The sequence below is a fragment of the Chlamydotis macqueenii genome, chromosome 6 (assembly GCF_036417535.1).
Source record: "Chlamydotis macqueenii isolate bChlMac1 chromosome 6, bChlMac1.mat, whole genome shotgun sequence".
Lineage (NCBI taxonomy): Eukaryota > Metazoa > Chordata > Aves > Otidiformes > Otididae > Chlamydotis > Chlamydotis macqueenii.
Window position 1 is genome coordinate 29,928,649 of NC_141561.1, and position 17,503 is coordinate 29,946,151.

Here is a 17,503-nt window from a genome sequence, read left to right on the forward strand (position 1 = left end):
TTTAAAAACAGATTTCTGCTTTTCTTTAGATTAGCAAAGTAATTTGATCTAGCATTGCTGCAATCTTTTCAGGTAAATAATGAAATTTTGCAGAGGCTGCAATACAACATCAAACCAGTGGCAAGATACATTTACCCACCCACCTCTTCCACTTTCCACCTGAAACAGGAATCCTGTTTTACTCTAGGGTGGCAAACAGTGCAGTTTGGTGATGCTAGATCTCTGTATGGAAAGATGAGCTCTGTACTTTGTCGTGCTCTTCAAGCATAGTTGTGTGTCCTTAATATGTTGTATGTTCTTAAAATAGAAAGGACCAATAAGTGCACTTAGGTATAGTAGAATTTTTAGCAGAAAAACATTACTTAATTCAACAGTGCATGCATGCACACACAAGGTAACGTTAACATGAGGTGTAGAACTTAAGGGCAGCAGTTGCAGAGAGCAATCAGCAGTCTTCATACATCAGCCATAGTTTCGCTGAGCCTCGAGTAAGCTGAAAATTGATACTTGTTTATCTGAGTCCCTCTTCAAATTTTGGTATTGCTTTAACTTCATTAGACTCATGTTAGGTGTGTTTTGTTTTGTGCTTTTTTTTTTTCCTCCCAGGTGGAGAGGTCTACAGTTTCGGAAGACTGCCCTGGAGATCAGGACCGGAGGAGTCATGTGCTAATAGTCCTATCTTAGAAAATAATTTGCTTGGACATCATGTTATTACAGTGGCAGCTGGCAGCTTCCATAATGGAGCTGTGACAGAAAGTGGTGTGGTGTACATGTGGGGGAACAATTCTGCTGGCCAGTGCGCAGTTGCTAATCAGCCATGTGTGCCAGAGCCACAACCCATCAGTATTTGTGATTCGGAAACCAGTCCTCTGTTATCAGTAAGGATTTTGCAGCTAGCATGTGGAGAGGAACACACGCTGGCACTATCACTAAGCAGAGAGATATGGGCTTGGGGGAGCGGCTGCCAGCTCGGGCTCATAACAACAACTTTCCCAGTGACAAAACCACAGAAGGTAGAGCACCTGTCAGGACGTGTTGTGCTCCAGATTGCTTGTGGAGCGTACCACAGCCTGGCTCTGGTACAATGTCTCCCTGTGCAGGAAATGAAGCCTATTCCAGAGAGGTGCAATCATTGCAGTCAACTCCTTATTACCATGACAGACAAGGAAGATCATGTAATTATTTCAGATAGTCACTGTTGCCCACTGGGTGTAGCACTGTCTGATAACCAACCAGAAAACCATGTCTTCTGTCCCTCGTTGGAGACCCTAGAAGGAAAGAGTGTCACAGGTAGCCAAAATGAAGACTATCAGAAACTACTTGTGGAAGAACATACACTTGTTGCTTTAGAATCTGATGGAGCAAGCGTGCTTTCCAGCAACGATGGACAGGAGGACAGTGGAATTTCTAGTCCTGGAAATATTCTATTCCCAGACAAAAAGGAAGTGAAAGAGTACTTAATCAGTTTATCAGATCGCTCATTAAATGAGAGCCTGGAGAAAAATATGTGCACAGAACCTGATCAGGTTGGTACCTAGTCACTAGCTCTTAATTTGCTACAACTCCTCTTGTATATGTAAAAGTGTTACTCTTTTCAGTAAGTAAAACTTCTTTTAGTTTAATGTAGCTGTGGTGTTCCTGTAGTTTCAAAGCGTTTCTTCTCTGTGATGGTTCTCAGCTTTTAAGTGGAAGAGTTTTTGTCCTTCATCTTTGAATTGAACTGCTCACCTTTAACATGAGCAGCCTTGAGAGCGCTATAGTCTCTCCTCTTCATGGTCTGCAGCACCAGAACCACATAAGCCAGTTTCTTGTACTGCAGCTGGTTTAAGATGCATAGGTTTCCCATTTGTGTGGGGCAGTAAGCTGGTACTTGTCTAATTTACCTTTGAGGTAAAACTTTCTTTTCTATATGTGGAACAAATCTCTCACAGATCTGTCTGTTTCTCAGTAGATTAAAAATGATAGATTGCAAGTGAAGATTGTAAAGGTAATGTTAAAGCATTGACCAAAAGGCTTCTAATGTTAATCATGTAGGGGTAACATCAACTTATAAACAGGGATGGGAAATACATAAGTACTACTCTGTTTTGTAGTGGTGTGGAAAATGGTTCAACAACACTGTTTTGATGCTATAGCAGAACAGGAAAGTAGTAATTTCTTAAAAAGCATCGGAAAATGCTTAATATGTAGGTTCAAGAGCTGTTCCAAGCTCCCTGCCAAAACACTGTTTTCCACTGTTTCGAAAAAAATCTTGTTTAGTGTGGGAGGGAAGAAAATACAACTTCAAAGCTATTAGAAAACTAATAAAAAATCTTGCAGTGCAGTCTGGCAGTCCCTATGTAAGTACCATACTGCTGGATGGTTTATGGTAAAGGTAACATCTGTAAGAAAAACTGCCACTCTGTGGCCCAAAATCAGAATTCTGAACATTTCTTTTGTCATTTCAAGTGTTGTGTATATATAAATTTTTTTATAAGTACATTAAGAAGTTTTTCACAATGATTCTGGGAGATAAATTGCATGGTGCCTAATAAATACTTTATTTTTATCATCTCTGACTGAAAATAAAAAAAAGTAGTATTAAAACCACAGCAAACTGCCCAGTAACTTGGTGATTCGGCAGGTTCTGTTTTCCTGTTCTGAGGGAAACTTATTTCAGAGAAATAAACATTGTGTGAACACAGTTGTCCTCCTTTTGCTTTTTGCTAATAAGTCCATTCTAGCAGTTGTGGGCCTCAGACTCACGCAAGAACTCCTGCTGTTAGGAAATGACTGAAACATGTAGTTTCATGCTCCTGTTTTCAACTCCTTGTTCCTGGAATATTTCCAGAATACTGTTTCCCTTGCACAGTTCCAAGAATAAACAAGCCTGGAATTGAGTCACTGAATCTTAACACAATTGAGCATACATTTGAAGAGCAGAGATGAGGACTCTAATGTTATGTTTCAGCATTAGTAAAATCCTTTGTTTCTCTTTGCTTTCCTACACAACAAGTTTGCTTTTCTGTATTGCTGGCCATGCCTTTTATAAATAGGAATGAAGTATAAGTAAATAGGCCCAATCCTTTAGCCTAATTTTTCACAAAAAATAAAAAGAGAAGTCAAGGACTGTTTTCCTTCTGATAGGATAAAATGAGTTATAATATTTTTATATTAATATTATTTCCCACCATGTATTAGGTGGGAAAATGAAACTTTGCTGTCTTTGTTTTAACACTAAAACTATTTGGCAAATATAATCTTGTGCGTTATTTCTTATTTGGTGGGTAAATTGGTTGCTATTATAGGTAATCATGTGCTGTTACTAATAATTGTCTTCAATTTGTCCCTAGTGTGATGTGATTATTGTTAACTGAGGTTTATATGGCTACAACAGTAGTGTAAGGGGACACATAGCCCAGTCTTAAGGTAGACCTTGCAAAATGAATCTGTGAATTGCTGTTTTCCTTTTAACCTATCAAAGGGAGACCTTCGCTCTCTGCGAATACAGCATGCTCGCTGATGCACTTTAATTGGTGGCAGAGAAGCTCGTAATAAGCCTAAAATTAAATCTCTTTTTATTTGTTTGCAAAGATCCTTTTTTTTATATGTAAAAAAACAGACCCACGGTCTCTTACGGATGAGCTACAAGAAGAGTGCAACAGACAACGCTCAATCCATGTAGAAATGGTGCTTTAAGGTGCTACCTTAACAATGTGATTCTGAGGAACAGATGTACACATAAGTATAAAAAGCTTCCCCATAATGTCTTGTTGAGTATAGCATATAGTTTGAATACTGAATGTGTATATTATCATCCTACTGTTATGTGCTGTCTGGTATGATAGTCTTCAATTTTTCTTTGGTTTTAGCATTCTCAAGAGCAACAACTTGGTGCTTGTATACCTGGCCCGCCAGGTACCAGCACATCTGCCTTGAACAGCCTAGTGGCCTCTTGTGCATCAGCAGTTGGTGTGAGAGTAGCTGCTACGTATGAAGCTGGAGCATTGTCTCTGAAGAAAGTAATGAACTTCTATGGCACACCTTCAAGTGAACCAGGATCTCAGTCTGGCAGCGGTTCCCCAGGGCCTGAAGCTCTGAAAGACAGTAGAGAAGAGCAGGTCAGACTGGAATCCATGCAGGGGAAGAAGAGTTCCAGTTTAGTAGATATTAGAGAGGAGGAATCTGAAGGAGGGAGTCGAAGACTTTCTTTGCCTGGCTTGTTGTCACAAGGTAAAAAAGCACATTGGGAAAATGAAGAGACTGGAAAAAAATTTAATAATTTGAAGTTTTTTAACTGAAAATAAAACATTTATTGAACGTAATGAATTAAGATAATTATGAACATATTATTGAACATGATGTTTATGAATTCTAAACTGTATCTTGGGACTTGAAGGCAGTATGGGGAATGAAGACTAGCATATACTGCATGCTAAGAAAACCAAAAGCATAGTGGATTTAAGAATGTTTTTTACAGATAAAGTAATGTAAAGCAGGCACATTGTAGTAGTCTGAGCATCTTACTCCAAAATGACAGCAAACTGTCTTTCCTATAGGTTACAGAGTACATAAAAATCTGTGGCCTGTAATCCCTACTGCACTGAGCTGATTTTGAGCCAGGGATTTAGAAATATTCCAGTTCCGACTGCCAAACTTCAAAGTTAATGACCTTCTTCCGTCAGATTTTAGTGTTAATTGCTCTGAATGGGTGGGTATGTGGTTTAGTTCTATATTGATCTTGGATCTGAGGGGAGATCTTGGGAAGCATTGAAATCCTTTGTTCGCTGCAAGGATATATTTTTATTTCAAAACATTTTTAACTGTATAGTTTGGTTCACTTGCTTCAGTATAACTGTATAGTTCTTATACGCCTGTTATCCTTTAATAGCTGGTGAAAATTAATTGGGGTCTGTCTACTTCTAGCACATATATTATTTCTATGTATCAGTAACCTATCTTCTTACCTGTCAGCCTTTGATCTCAAACTTAAGACCTCTTTAAGAAAACTTGATCAGTTACCTGAAGTGGTACTCAGATGGTGCTACTGTGTAACACATAGTCTAAGTGATATATTTACCTGAAATGATGAGCAATTTTTCTATCTTTTGGCCCATTTTCAGTTTCTCCTAGGCTGTTACGGAAGGTAGGGCGGGCAAAAATGAGGACTGTAGCTCTGACTCCAACCTACAGTGGTGAGGCTGATGCTCTTTTACCCTCTCTAAGAACGGAGGTATGGAGCTGGGGAAAGGGGAAGGAAGGACAGCTAGGACATGGTGATGTTCTACCAAGGTGAGATTTCTTTGATAAATGTTTTTAATAGGTCTCTAGGAAATCTTAAGTATTCAACTTTCTCAAATTTAGTCAAGTCCCTTGCATTCTGTTCTTGTTCTTTTGTGTTATCACTTAAGTTCCTTCAAGTAACATGTTTTATGCTGTGTTGTTACTGAACGTCAATCAGTTATGACTTTTCCATGTGTAATCACTAGGAGTTTTGGTGACATTTTGACTTTGTCCAAATTAGGGTGAGGTTTGTCATCAGCTATCACCCTTCATGACCTTTTTGACTAAGCTGGTTTGTTGCCAAAAGGCTCCATGTATGTTTGTTTTCTCTAATTTGTTTCAGGGGAAAAAAAACCCACCAACTTCTAGTTTATTTTTGTCTTAAGAATACCTCTGATAATATTTTTTTTTTTCTTCTCCCTCTTCCACCCTGGGTTATGGGGATTGACAGGCTTCAGCCACTATGTGTGAAAAGCCTAGATGGTAAAGAAGTGATTCACCTCTCTGCTGGTGGCCATCATTCCTTAGCGCTCACTGCCAAATCCCAGGTACAAGTGACTGTTATCACTTACTGCTGAGCTATGACATAATTGTCATGTTTGGTGTTTTCAAGGTTTTTATTTCTTTTGCTTCTAAACTTTTGCTTCCGTTTATGGGAGGCAACTTGGAAGCAGTGTGGAATTTTGACTTTATTTCTGCCAAAGTTCTGCATATCCCATCAGCATTGTGTTTAAAGATTGCCATGACTTGGTTTTGGTGCATTCCAATTCTGAACATGGGAAGAGAATTTGAGAATATAGGAAGATGGTGGAAATTAGGGAAGTGCTTCTTGGTACATGGATTTTGTACTCTTGACTTGTGTCTATTTGCACACTTGATGTGTTGTATTACTACAGTATATGTCTGTGTATATAAACTTACCTTCTCATGCTTAGCTGTGTTTCTTACAGGTGTATTCGTGGGGCAGTAATATCTCTGGACAACTTGGTCACTTGAACTCCCCAACAACAGTCCCTCGTCTTGCAAAGGTACTTTGTTTTTCATATTTTTCTTCTTTCAGTTTAGGATCTCTTCTTATACAAGTGAGTGCAAAGTAATTTCTAAAAACTGACCTTGTTTATGGATCTGTGTGCTATTGATTTCTTTGGCTTATACTGTGAATACAATCATTAGATGAGCTTGTGAAAATATAGCAAAGAAATTGTGTACACAGACTTCTGTTTTTTGACCACATTGAAGTTCTAAAACTGAGAAACATGACTGGTTGTATCTTAACAAATTTCACTTCTACGTTATATTTGGTTTCTCTGATATCGATGTTGCAGTGCTGAAACTTTTAAATACCTTCAAACACTGTTTTTATTCTGAACATTCTTCTGTTATTTTTAGCTTTACTAAACCATGACCATATTTGTTCATTTCTGTATTTCCGGATCTGTTTTGACAGTAGGTTTTCTGCTTGTTTTGCACTCTTCAACACATTGAGTCAGTAGCCAAATAATGGTTTTGGGTTAGACCAGACCCTTGCCTATGTCTTCTGGTGCTTGTCTTAGTGGAAAACTAGCTGCAGAGCTTTCCTGCTTAGGCCTTATGCAAATTAATGTACTGCATGTTAACTGTCCCAAATTCATAGATTTCACAGTTAAATGTAGAGGGGAGAACAGTGTCCCAATTTTAATCAAGCTCACCTGATGGCCATTTAAAAATAAAACTGATTTATAATTTAAAGGCAACAAATCAACCATTAGAAAGAAGACTGGAAATGAAGATCATTTTCAGTATACACGTAAGAAATGTATTTGTTGTGAGACACTGAAGTTGAAAAGTTACCAGTTATTGCAATACTTTTTCTTGGCAGGTGTATTATGTGCATGTGTGACTAGAAGAGTTAAGTACTCTTCTCCCCTTACAGCTTCAGGTGGTGATTTCTAATGTCTTTTCTGTCCTCATGAATTTCAGATGTGTGGTGATGGTGTTTGGAGTATAGCAGCAGGATTAGATTATTCCCTCTTCTTAGCAGATGAGGAAGACTTCCAACCTGGATTATATTACAGTGGCCAGGAGACAACAACAGAAAATAATTTGTATGAAAATAGCTCTACTAAGAGTCCAATTTTGTTACTATCCTGTAGTAAGGTGAGTGGTATTTCCTTTACATTAGTGCAAATCCCACTGCTTTTTAGAAATAGCACAGTGCTGGTTGTTTAACCAACTTTAAGAATGTCAAGTCAAGTAACTGATTCCTAGCAGTCAAATCAGGAGCACAGTTTATGGAGGGCAGAGAGGAGGCCTAATTAGTATTCTCTTCCCTGCTTGTTTCTTGGTCTTTCCTTCTGTTTGAGGGACAAGGAGGCGTTTCCAGTGTGTATAATCCATTTCCTTCCATGTGTGTATGTTGCAGAAGTGCACTTTTATGTTGTGCTCTGTTTTCACCACAGTCTTTGTGTGTTTATTCTTCGCTACTATTGCTCTTCACTTTCCCATTGTTTCTGAAGTGGAGGGCACTGTCTGCTCGATTCCATTCTACTTCCTATGGATCCTGTCTGTGAGTGGGCAGAAGGTCCTCCTGAGTTCTGCACCATCTCCTTCCCTCTCTCTCCCTTTCTTCTGGGTGTAAAGGAGGAACAGAGCAAAGGCACCAAAATCTGCATTTGCATATTTATGGGAGAGAGGGGGTGGCCCTTATGCAATTTTCTTCATCAATCTGAATCTCGTATCTGCCTTGAGGTTGGCATGAGGTCCTCTTCCAAGTTGTTTGTATTTCAGATCAAACAGAGTTTAAGGCAACAAAAAGGAGACTGTGAGAGTAGAAAGCAGCTTTTTGTCTGCTCTTCTGGGTCTCCGTGCTACTTCACCAGACTGAGCAGAATAGCAGTTGGAGAAGGGTTTTGAGGAGGGACAAGGATTTAGACACTGGGTCTGTGCACACGTGTGTGTGCATGGACATGTGTGCACACTTGTATTCCTTTTATAAGACTGTTGCTAGCCATTCCCTTCTCTTTTCTTGTAGGGTGGCTTCTAGGCTTCTGCATATCAGAATTGGCCTGTGGGTTGCTTGTTGAACAACTCTGGCTCAACCTTTCTAGAGAATCTGCTATTTAACAACAAGAAATAAAAGTAGACCTCAAACACTGAATTACTATATGATATTGCATGTGAAACAGAATTAGTGAGGAGCCACAATACATCAGTGGCACTTGTGCTGACCTTAGAGGAAAATTCTGCTTCCAACTACTGTGGAAAGCAAATACATACTAATACCACTTGTGATGTTAGTGTAGTTATTAGTATTAGTCCAGTTTGTTTATACTGTAATATTATTCTTATCAGTAAATTGACATCTTTCAGGTCCAGAAAGGACTATAGTTCAGAGCACAGTCATAATAGTAAAGCTTTGTTATTTTCACTTCCTAATTAATAGGAGAAATAGCTGATGTAATGATACTATTTAGTATCAACATTGTTAATACAAAGCATGAAATATATTGCAAGTGACTGAAGTTGAAGTCACTGTCCTTAAACATGAATGGTTCTATAAGTCACTTTAAAAGATGATCTATTTGTCTTTTAGGCTCTGTCTTATCATTCTTGTATTAAGCCAGTATTGAGTGGATTGTTTGTCACTGTAGGTAATTAATCCTGATTGTCACTTAGTGGTCCTAAAGATATGCTTTATTCTGCATTGCTCTGTTTTTAAATTGCAGTGTAAAAAGAACAATATTAAAGCTGCTGTTTTTTCTTTTCTCATTTTCATCTTTCAGATAGGGTACATAAGCAATGTGATAGCTGGTGGTGACAACTGTTTGTTCTTAGTGGACAAAAACGTAATGGGATATATTGCCAGTTTGCATGAGTTGGCTTCTACTGAGAGAAGGTTTTATTTCAAACTGAGTGAGATCAAATCTCAGGTTCTTAGACCTCTTTTAGGTTTAGGTAAGAACTTATTTTAATATTTTATTTGATATTATTTCCCCTATATTCCACAACAAATTTCTTCATGTGAAATTTAAAAGTAATTATATATTTTTAAGATAAAAGCTAAGGTCTTACTTTTCTCCCCTGTTCAGATGAACTGGTGAAATAACAGCTGCATGTTCACATCTGCATTATATTATTACTATTTACACTTTTCCATTCAGTTTCACTTGAAATAACTTAATTATTTGAGCTGTATTTAGTCTAAAATTGTTGAATTCTTGATTCTGGATAATGTAGCCATGAGGTGAAATTGCTGATAAAACATCTAAACAGCACCTTCTGGTAATTCTCTTTATTAGTAGGTGCTGCACTTTCATAAGGTAAGCTAAATTGCTTTCTGGTCTGTTACAGATAACTTGGGCAGTGCAAATACGATCCAGTTGTTGCAGGAAATGGCAAGCAGGTTCAGCAAGCTATGCTATCTCATCGGTCAACATGGAGCTTCTTTAAGTAGCTTTCTTCATGGAGTAAAAGAAGCCAGGAGCTTGGCCATCCTGAAGCATTCCAGTCTCTTTTTGGATAGTTACACTGAGCAAGTATCTAATTCCCTCTTGTCTTGAGTCTCTGCAGGCTTAATCTACTGGCCACAATAAGCCTTGAGTTAGGGTAAAGTACATTGTAAGGAAAGCTACATAAGCAACTGTTCTGCAAATTGTATTCTTGCAATTTAAAATGTATGGAGAGTTTTACACAAACTAATTAATTTTCTAGTAAGCTACATATTTCAAAGTCTTCATCAGTGGGGCACACTGGACAGCTTCAGCTTCATTTATGTAAAACTGTACTTTGGTTGCTGTGTATGCACCTGTTTAAAAGCAACCTGTTTGTTACTTAATAGTAAGGATCTTGTAATGTAATAGAGTTAGCATGACTAGGCCACTAAGTAAAGCTAGCTGTGGGGATTTATTGTAGCTACAAAATGCCTTTTCGATAAGTCATTAACTAAAAACTGTCTCTTAGAAGAACGATTATTCTGTCCTGATATCTGCTAGCGTTATACCTTTCACCCAAAAGACAGCTGCTTTAGTGCTCAGAATTAAGTCTGAATTCTCCTGGTTATTATTTTTAATAACTTAATGCCTTGGGGAGAGTAAGTCTGTGCAGTCATGCTGTTTGCTGTCTTTCTCCTCAGTAGCTTTTGTACTTGCTGGATAATTTAATCCAAATGTAGAAGTCTTATACTTTATACCTACAGGACTTTGTGGAAAAAATACTGTCTTGACAGAGGGGAGAGTCTAAAAATGTCCTCTCTGAATGTAGTCTTGGTTACCAGACATCTGCGAATCTCCAAGGGAACAAATTTTCAAGATCATCAACTTCCGTTGTTACGCAGTAGTATTTTGAATGTGCAGCTAGTTGCACTTCTTTCTAACGTAAGCACAACAGTTACCACTTTTACTGGGTCAGTGGTAAACTTATGCAATATAACCCTAAAGAAGTGTTCTCCTTCATTTATCAAATGGGTTGTTTGTAATTGTAAATATGTTTTTTTCCCTTTCTTACTTAGTCTTTTACTTAATTTTTTCTTGTAGATTTCCAGAGTTGGTTCTCATTACTCAGATTAGAAGGGTTTCTTAATTTCTTCCTGCTTGTTAAAGACTGAAACAACTAATTTCTGTTCTTGTTACTGTTTGTCTTTTGCTCTCCCTCTTTGCTTTCTAATGCTGTACACGTTTTTCTGTGTATGGTATCAGAACCTGTGCGTGCTCCTCAGCATAGTGCCTTCAGCATCTTTCAAGGATCTATCATGCAACATAAGAGTTATCTGTTAATTGAGTTAAGCTGAGACCTCTTCTCTCAGAGAAAGGTGTTTTTTAGAAATAGTTTTCTTTGTTAGGGGAGAAGTGAAAGGTAGAACGTTGAATAGCAGGAGAAGATAAATTCCCTTCTTGAAATGTCTATCTTGAATATAATTAGAAGCTAGCAGCTTCTAACTGTTGAAACAGATGGCCTATTCTGAACATACCCAAATTTGGGGGAAACAAAAAATAAAGTTCCGTTGCAAAGTAAGCCCTCTGCATTGTGCTAATAGCAGCAGCAATGTGTAATAGTAATGCATGTTTTATCCTCCATATGGAAAGCAAATACTAAGTGTTCCAGTAACCTTTACTGTCTCGCTGTTTAATATTTTCTGAAGTACTTAGATTACTTGTATAGTAGAAAATATTACAGATCTCATTGTTAAATTATTGGCAATTAGAACAGTTGGTATTTCCAGGGATGTTCTGATTTTGTAACTGAAGCTCCTTCTTCCCCATTTTAGGTATTGTACTTCAGTAACAAACTTCCTTGTAATGGGAGGATTTATGCTCCTTGCAAAGCCAGCAATGTAAGCAAGCCTTTACCATTTTCTGGAGTTTTTGATTAACTAGCAAAGAACTCTACTTTAAAGAATTGTGTGTGTATGTATGTAGTAATGAGCATGCGGAGACTTGGTCTCAGCTTGCTTGAGTAATTTATTTTCCATCAAATGAACAAAAAGTTACTTCCTCTCAACTGTGATAAAAATTTAGGTTAAAATGTTGCTGAATGAGTTCAGTTACTTTATCTTGAAGGTGGAGAAAGGAGCAGAAAAGCATAAGTTATTGTAAATTCCTTGAAAGACATGTAAATAGATTTCAGATAATTATTTTTTGAAAGCTTAATCTTCAGGTTAAATTTTCATTATCTATTCAGTGTTTGTTAGTATTTTATTTTTTCAAATGTTGTCAAGAAAATACAGAACAGCAAACTTGTCTTTAAGAAATAGTAAGAATAGATAATGTGAATTCACTTTCATTTGAATTCTTTAAGTTTGTGGAAGAGCTTTAAAATAATGCAAAAATAACACTTCTGCACATGTATCTTCTACCTCTCAAGGTTGCTTTACTCTATTTCATGCATAGATGCTCTTAAACGTGAGGAAGGAATAGTACCTTAAGGCCTGAGACAGTATATTTGAAGTTCATAGATCATGAAGTAAGGCTGTTTTCCAAGTCCAACAGTATTTTTGAATAGAATGATGAATTTTGAACAGAACAATGCTGTGCATCATTCACTCTTGTGCTGTGAAGTAGTTACTGCAATGAGGTTATTTTTTAACTCGTTTGAGGAATTGCCAGCTTTCTTTCCTTCCTAAATTCTGTAATCTGGGACTAATTCTGTTACAGCTGTTTTTATGGAGCACTTTGAATGTAGTGTAAGTTGTGGTATTGGAAGTTCTTTGAAACACTAGGGTACCTAATGCAAAGGATCTTCTGCACCTGCGGACCAGTGCCAAAAACTAAACTCCCACTGCAGAGAAGCTGAGAATCCTTCTGCATTGGTCAAGCTTTTTAGGGTGACTTACAGGAAATCTTAGTTCAAGTATAAGCTTATTTATAATTATTACTGAAAAGATCTGGATGCTGAAATTACTTATACTGAATTTTTCACATCAGTTGCCACTGTCAGATGTCACAGCTTCTCCTACTGTAACCAGGGTCTCACTAGGTGAATAACGCTTTTTCAGGTTGTGAAACTTCAGGGAGGAGATGTCTTAGAAGTGTTGTCCTGCTACTTACAAAAGGAAGTCAAGAATATCTTTGCTAATAATGATTATTTTCCCCCTCACGCCCTTCCTGAAGGATACTTTCTTAGGTCAGTGGTTAACAATGTTGGCCTGTCTTTTATGGATATTCCACAATATGAATGTGTTAGAAGTAGTCCTAGCTTTTTTTAAAAGTGCCAGCTTCAATATAAGTCTCCATTGTTGGCAGGTTTTTGAGTATTTCCTCTGAAAGAGTAGACAAGCTAAACTCAATGTTATGAATCTGCTATGATTTGACACTTTTCTACAGCGAGACCTCCATGTGAGGATGTCAAAGCACTTTTAAAATGCAAGCCATCCAGACAGCTAAATTTAAAGTTAAGAAATGTAGCCATCTATTTAAAGAAGACTTCATTCCTCAGGCTTGTTGAACAGGAGAGTTTTCAAGTATCGTTACCAGACCTAGACAAGCTATGTTATTTTGCTGTGTGAAATGGCATCTTACTAATTGTGTAGAATTCTTAGGGACCCTGCTGTGCAATTCTCTGATCTGTTTTGCTCTCCCTGGGGCCTTCTTTCTCAGAAGAATCACCTGATTCTTGCAGCTTGTGGTTTAAGTGCTTCTCAGCTGGATGTGTTTTAATGCCGGTGTCATGTCCCAGCACATGTGTGCACACAGATATGGTGAAGGAGAGGGAAAAGCAGGTTTGTTTTCCTTTTAATGAAGAAATCCTGGTTTTGTGTGCTAATGCATTGTCTTCAGAATCATTTCCCTCTTCTTCTCTGAACTAGATTAGTTCTTCCTCTTGGAAATCAGACTGAGGATTGAACAGATTTCCTGCCTTTCTTTGAGGTAGGATGTAATTTTTCTAGTTAGGGGAAAAACTGGTCAGTTGCCTTGAACAGCAGGGGTGGGAAAGAGATTATTTGGATATATTTAAGGAAGTGCACTGGAGCAAAGTTAAGATTCTTGCAGGCCTTCTTGTATGAATCAACAGTGTTAGAAACTTTCTGCTCTTAACAGTAGTGGGGAAGTCATTCCACATGTTAGCTCTTTTACTAAGCAAGTGTTAAAGGGGAAAAAGACAATTAGTTACTCTCCAAGTGGGGCAGCTTAGTCAACTTTCTTCAACCAGTTAAATGACTGAGCATGTGAGACCAGAAGTAGAAAAAATCCTGTGTTGCAGTTGTTGATCTACATGTCTGTATTACTGTACTCCTTTAAAACTAATTTTGAACAGATTAATAAGCACCATACATTTGCCTTTATAATTTTTATTGGTTTATGATAATCCAAAAAGGGGCATTCTGAGCTCTTATATAAAGTATCACTGATATCTTGCTGTCTTTTTTTCTTCTCTCCTCCCTCTGTTCCCCAATGGTCCCATCATTTAGAGACTTCTTAAGTAAAAACCAGGAGCTATTACAGAAACTGTCTGAGAAGAGTGAGGAAAACCTCCAGCTAGTGGAAGTTCTGAATGCGCTGTTTTTCATGCCATTTGGACGACTTCATAATTATGCTAGAACTTTGCTAAAGCTTGCCACGTGTTTTGAAGTGGTAAGCTGGCTTTGTTATCTGAGTAAATATACATGTGACACATATGGCTCGGAAGTAACTGTGTGAAGCAAATGCCAGGTAACTAGAAATAGCTTAGTCCTCAGAGAAGCTACCTCAAACTTGTATTTGCAGGGAATATCGTGCACATTTATTTGCACAGTCTTGCACCACACCTGCCCAGATCACCTGACAGGTAGAAACTTGTTACCCTGCCAGAACTTGTGTGCCTAAGCACTTAATTGCAAATAATTATTTTGATGTTTGCCTGTTGCTTTTCAATTCCATCTGGCATCATTACATTATGTAGCTATCCTTGGCTGTAATATTCTACTGAAAATATTACCACCCATTTAGATGTGTATAATTGCATTCTTTTGAAATAGAAGGTGACTAAACAGTAACAATAACTATTTGTATGTTTATCCCAATATAGCAATTTAAAGTATTACTCCTGCAATTATTAGCACTACTTCTGCTACAGCTTGCTAAGCTGCAAGAAAGTTGATTGTATAATTGTATATTAATCATTCTCCTCTTAATGTTCATGGAACTTTTGAGATTTTTAAAAACTTCCAGCATAGCAGCAGAACATGTGACCAAGAAAGTAACTTAGCCTCCACTGTTACTTTATTAACAGATCAACTGTCATGCTTTTGGTGCTGATTTAATAAAATGAGCAGTTGCATTGCAGCTTGGTTAGGGTTGTTGGCACAGGTGTTCAGAAACACTCTCAAGTCTGTCTTACCTTGTTGCCCTATAGGCATCTCCAGAATACCAGAAACTACAGGATTCTAGTTCCTGCTATGAGAGCCTTGCTGTCCATCTTAGCAGAAAAAGGAAAGAAGCAGAATACACACTTGGCTTCTGGAAGACCTTTCCTGGGAAAATGACGGTATAATGACAATTGTCAGTCTGTTAGGAGCTTGAATCTCTTGCTGTTAGCATTATACCTTGAGTCTATTGCTAATGCTGCTGTTCCAATTGCACATCTTATTTTTCTAATTTGTGTTGCTGACGTACTCTTAACTTTAGAAAGGTTAGACCTTTGCTATGAAAGACAAATAGTACTGACCTTAAGTCACAATCAGTTAGAAGTAAGCTTCTTAAAGGTTCAAAGGTGCCCTCCAAACCTAGCTATTCTATGATTTTGTGATTCTATGGTAGTGTAACTCTTTTTAAACCCTACCTGTAGGATTCTTTGCGGAAGCCAGAGCGTCGTCTAATCTGTGAAAGCAGCAATCGTGGGTTGTCCCTACAGCATGCTGGAAGATTCTCTGTAAACTGGTTCATCCTCTTTAACGACGCTCTGGTACATGCTCAGGTAAGCCAGCTTGTATCCACAAACAAAACCTTTTCTCTGCTTCAAACAACACGACATGTTTTTCATAGTGAAGATAAGTTTTTGCCCTGTTCACTGCAATGTTGCTTGAACTCTTAAAAGTGATTATTTTTTTTCATGTTTACAAATATATTTGAAATGATAAACCTTTTTTTAATGCTTGATTGCTATTGCCCTGTAGCTGGCATGTTTTCTGTTGGCTGTTTCTTGGAGCAAGGTGCATATAAGGAGCCTGTAATGTACAGTTTTCCCTAGGCCTTAGAGGAAAGGGGGAAAAAAAAATGTTCAGAAAAAGCATGGGGTAATGGATCGGTACCCAGTGAAGTTTCCCTTCTCTTTTTCCTTGCCTACAGTTCTCAACACACCATATTTTTCCCTTGTCCACACTGTGGGTAGAAGCTCTTTCAGAAGAAGCTGGTAATGTGTGAGTATTCTTGCTTGTGATGCAGAAATAGTCAGATATCTTGGGAGGGACGATGAGCCATTTATTGTAAACTAGGAGCGGAATAGACTGGATGCAATCATGTCTACCCCTGTTTCTTTTTTCTGAAAACTTATTGTATTTCTGTGTCTTTTAAAAAAAAAATATATAAATATCAGAAAGAATAAGGTGGTAAAGAGGAAAGCTAGTAGTCTTTGCTTCTGCTGCATTTTGCTACTGGCTTAAAGTGAATGCTAGCTGGGAAAAGGGAGGGAAGATAAAATATTAATGCTCTAAGAAACCTTGCCTTTTTCAGGATGAAACTTCACTAGATTAAAATACGTTTTTCCCCTCCCTTGTAGGAATGGATTGAAGATTACAACACCAGAGGAACAGTTTGTTCTTGTTTCTTCAACGCCACAGGAAAAGGTAGGCATATCTACAGATTTTGTATGGCTTCAGTGATATGAATGAGGAGTTCTCTCCTACTGTGAAACCAAATAGAGAGAAGTATTGCCTAAGTATTCACCAAGAATGAAGTTTTCCTACCACTTGGTACGCAGGTTGACTGTACACTGTGCTTGACTGTAGCAGTGCTCAGATTTACAACACTGTACTGAGGAGTGCGAAGGAGATTGTTGTAGTTCATGTAAAGATGAGATTCAATGCAAAGACAGATGTTAGTTAAATTCTGTGATGAAACACTTTCTGTTTCAGACTAAGTGGCTGAGGGCAATAAGCCAAGCAGTGGATCAGGCCCTTAAAGGGACTTCTGACTTCGTTCTATACGGAGCTGGTGGAAATGTGCCAAGACAGGAACCTCCTATTTCTCGCAGTGCCAAATACACCTTCTATAAGGACCCTCGATTTAAGGATGCTGTTTATGATGGGAGATGGCTTTCAGGAAAACCCCATGGCAGGTAAAAGCATTTGAACCTAACAGATGAAAACAAACTGAGGTGGTTGCTGTATCAATAAGTAGACTCGCTCACAGAAGTTATTTGGGAATTGCAAAGTGAACTGAGTATCTTACACAGGTGTATGGCTTTGTTTTTTCCAGAGGGATCCTGAAGTGGTCAGATGGAAGAATGTACTCTGGGACTTTCCGGACTGGGCTAGAGGATGGGTAAGATACTCTAAGTATTTGTGGAGCCAGAAGGCAAGAAATACGTTTTGTTGTAGGCAATAACAACAAAAACCTTTTAATGAAAGCTTTTGCAGTGAATCTTAGTGACTCTGGGTTATGTATGTTAACAAGATGTCTCTATATGTTGATATATAGGTAATATCTAATTTATTCAGAGATATTCTAGTTGTCTTCACAACAGACTCTGCTACTGTGTGATTAAAACCTTGCTCTTTCATAAAAACTGAAACTAATTGGGGTAATCAGCTGTAGGATGGAGGAGGGAAATGGTAAAACAGCTGAGGAGAAAG

General features: G+C 38.0%; 1 protein-coding gene across 1 annotated transcript in view; it reads left to right on the forward strand.

Annotated features, from left to right (window-relative positions):
- The window catches only part of ALS2 (alsin Rho guanine nucleotide exchange factor ALS2), a 41,612-nt gene that overhangs the window by 8,334 nt on the left and 15,775 nt on the right, over positions 1-17,503 (forward strand). The window contains exons 4-19 of the mRNA XM_086751003.1: positions 607-1,526; positions 3,852-4,212; positions 5,103-5,271; positions 5,714-5,810; positions 6,213-6,290; positions 7,222-7,398; positions 9,024-9,195; positions 9,592-9,772; positions 11,504-11,569; positions 14,144-14,306; positions 15,067-15,198; positions 15,499-15,627; positions 15,999-16,069; positions 16,429-16,495; positions 16,784-16,986; positions 17,127-17,192. Coding sequence (XP_086607129.1) covers positions 607-1,526; positions 3,852-4,212; positions 5,103-5,271; positions 5,714-5,810; positions 6,213-6,290; positions 7,222-7,398; positions 9,024-9,195; positions 9,592-9,772; positions 11,504-11,569; positions 14,144-14,306; positions 15,067-15,198; positions 15,499-15,627; positions 15,999-16,069; positions 16,429-16,495; positions 16,784-16,986; positions 17,127-17,192 — 3,052 coding nt within the window. The remainder of the gene's footprint in view (positions 1-606; positions 1,527-3,851; positions 4,213-5,102; positions 5,272-5,713; positions 5,811-6,212; positions 6,291-7,221; positions 7,399-9,023; positions 9,196-9,591; positions 9,773-11,503; positions 11,570-14,143; positions 14,307-15,066; positions 15,199-15,498; positions 15,628-15,998; positions 16,070-16,428; positions 16,496-16,783; positions 16,987-17,126; positions 17,193-17,503) is intronic.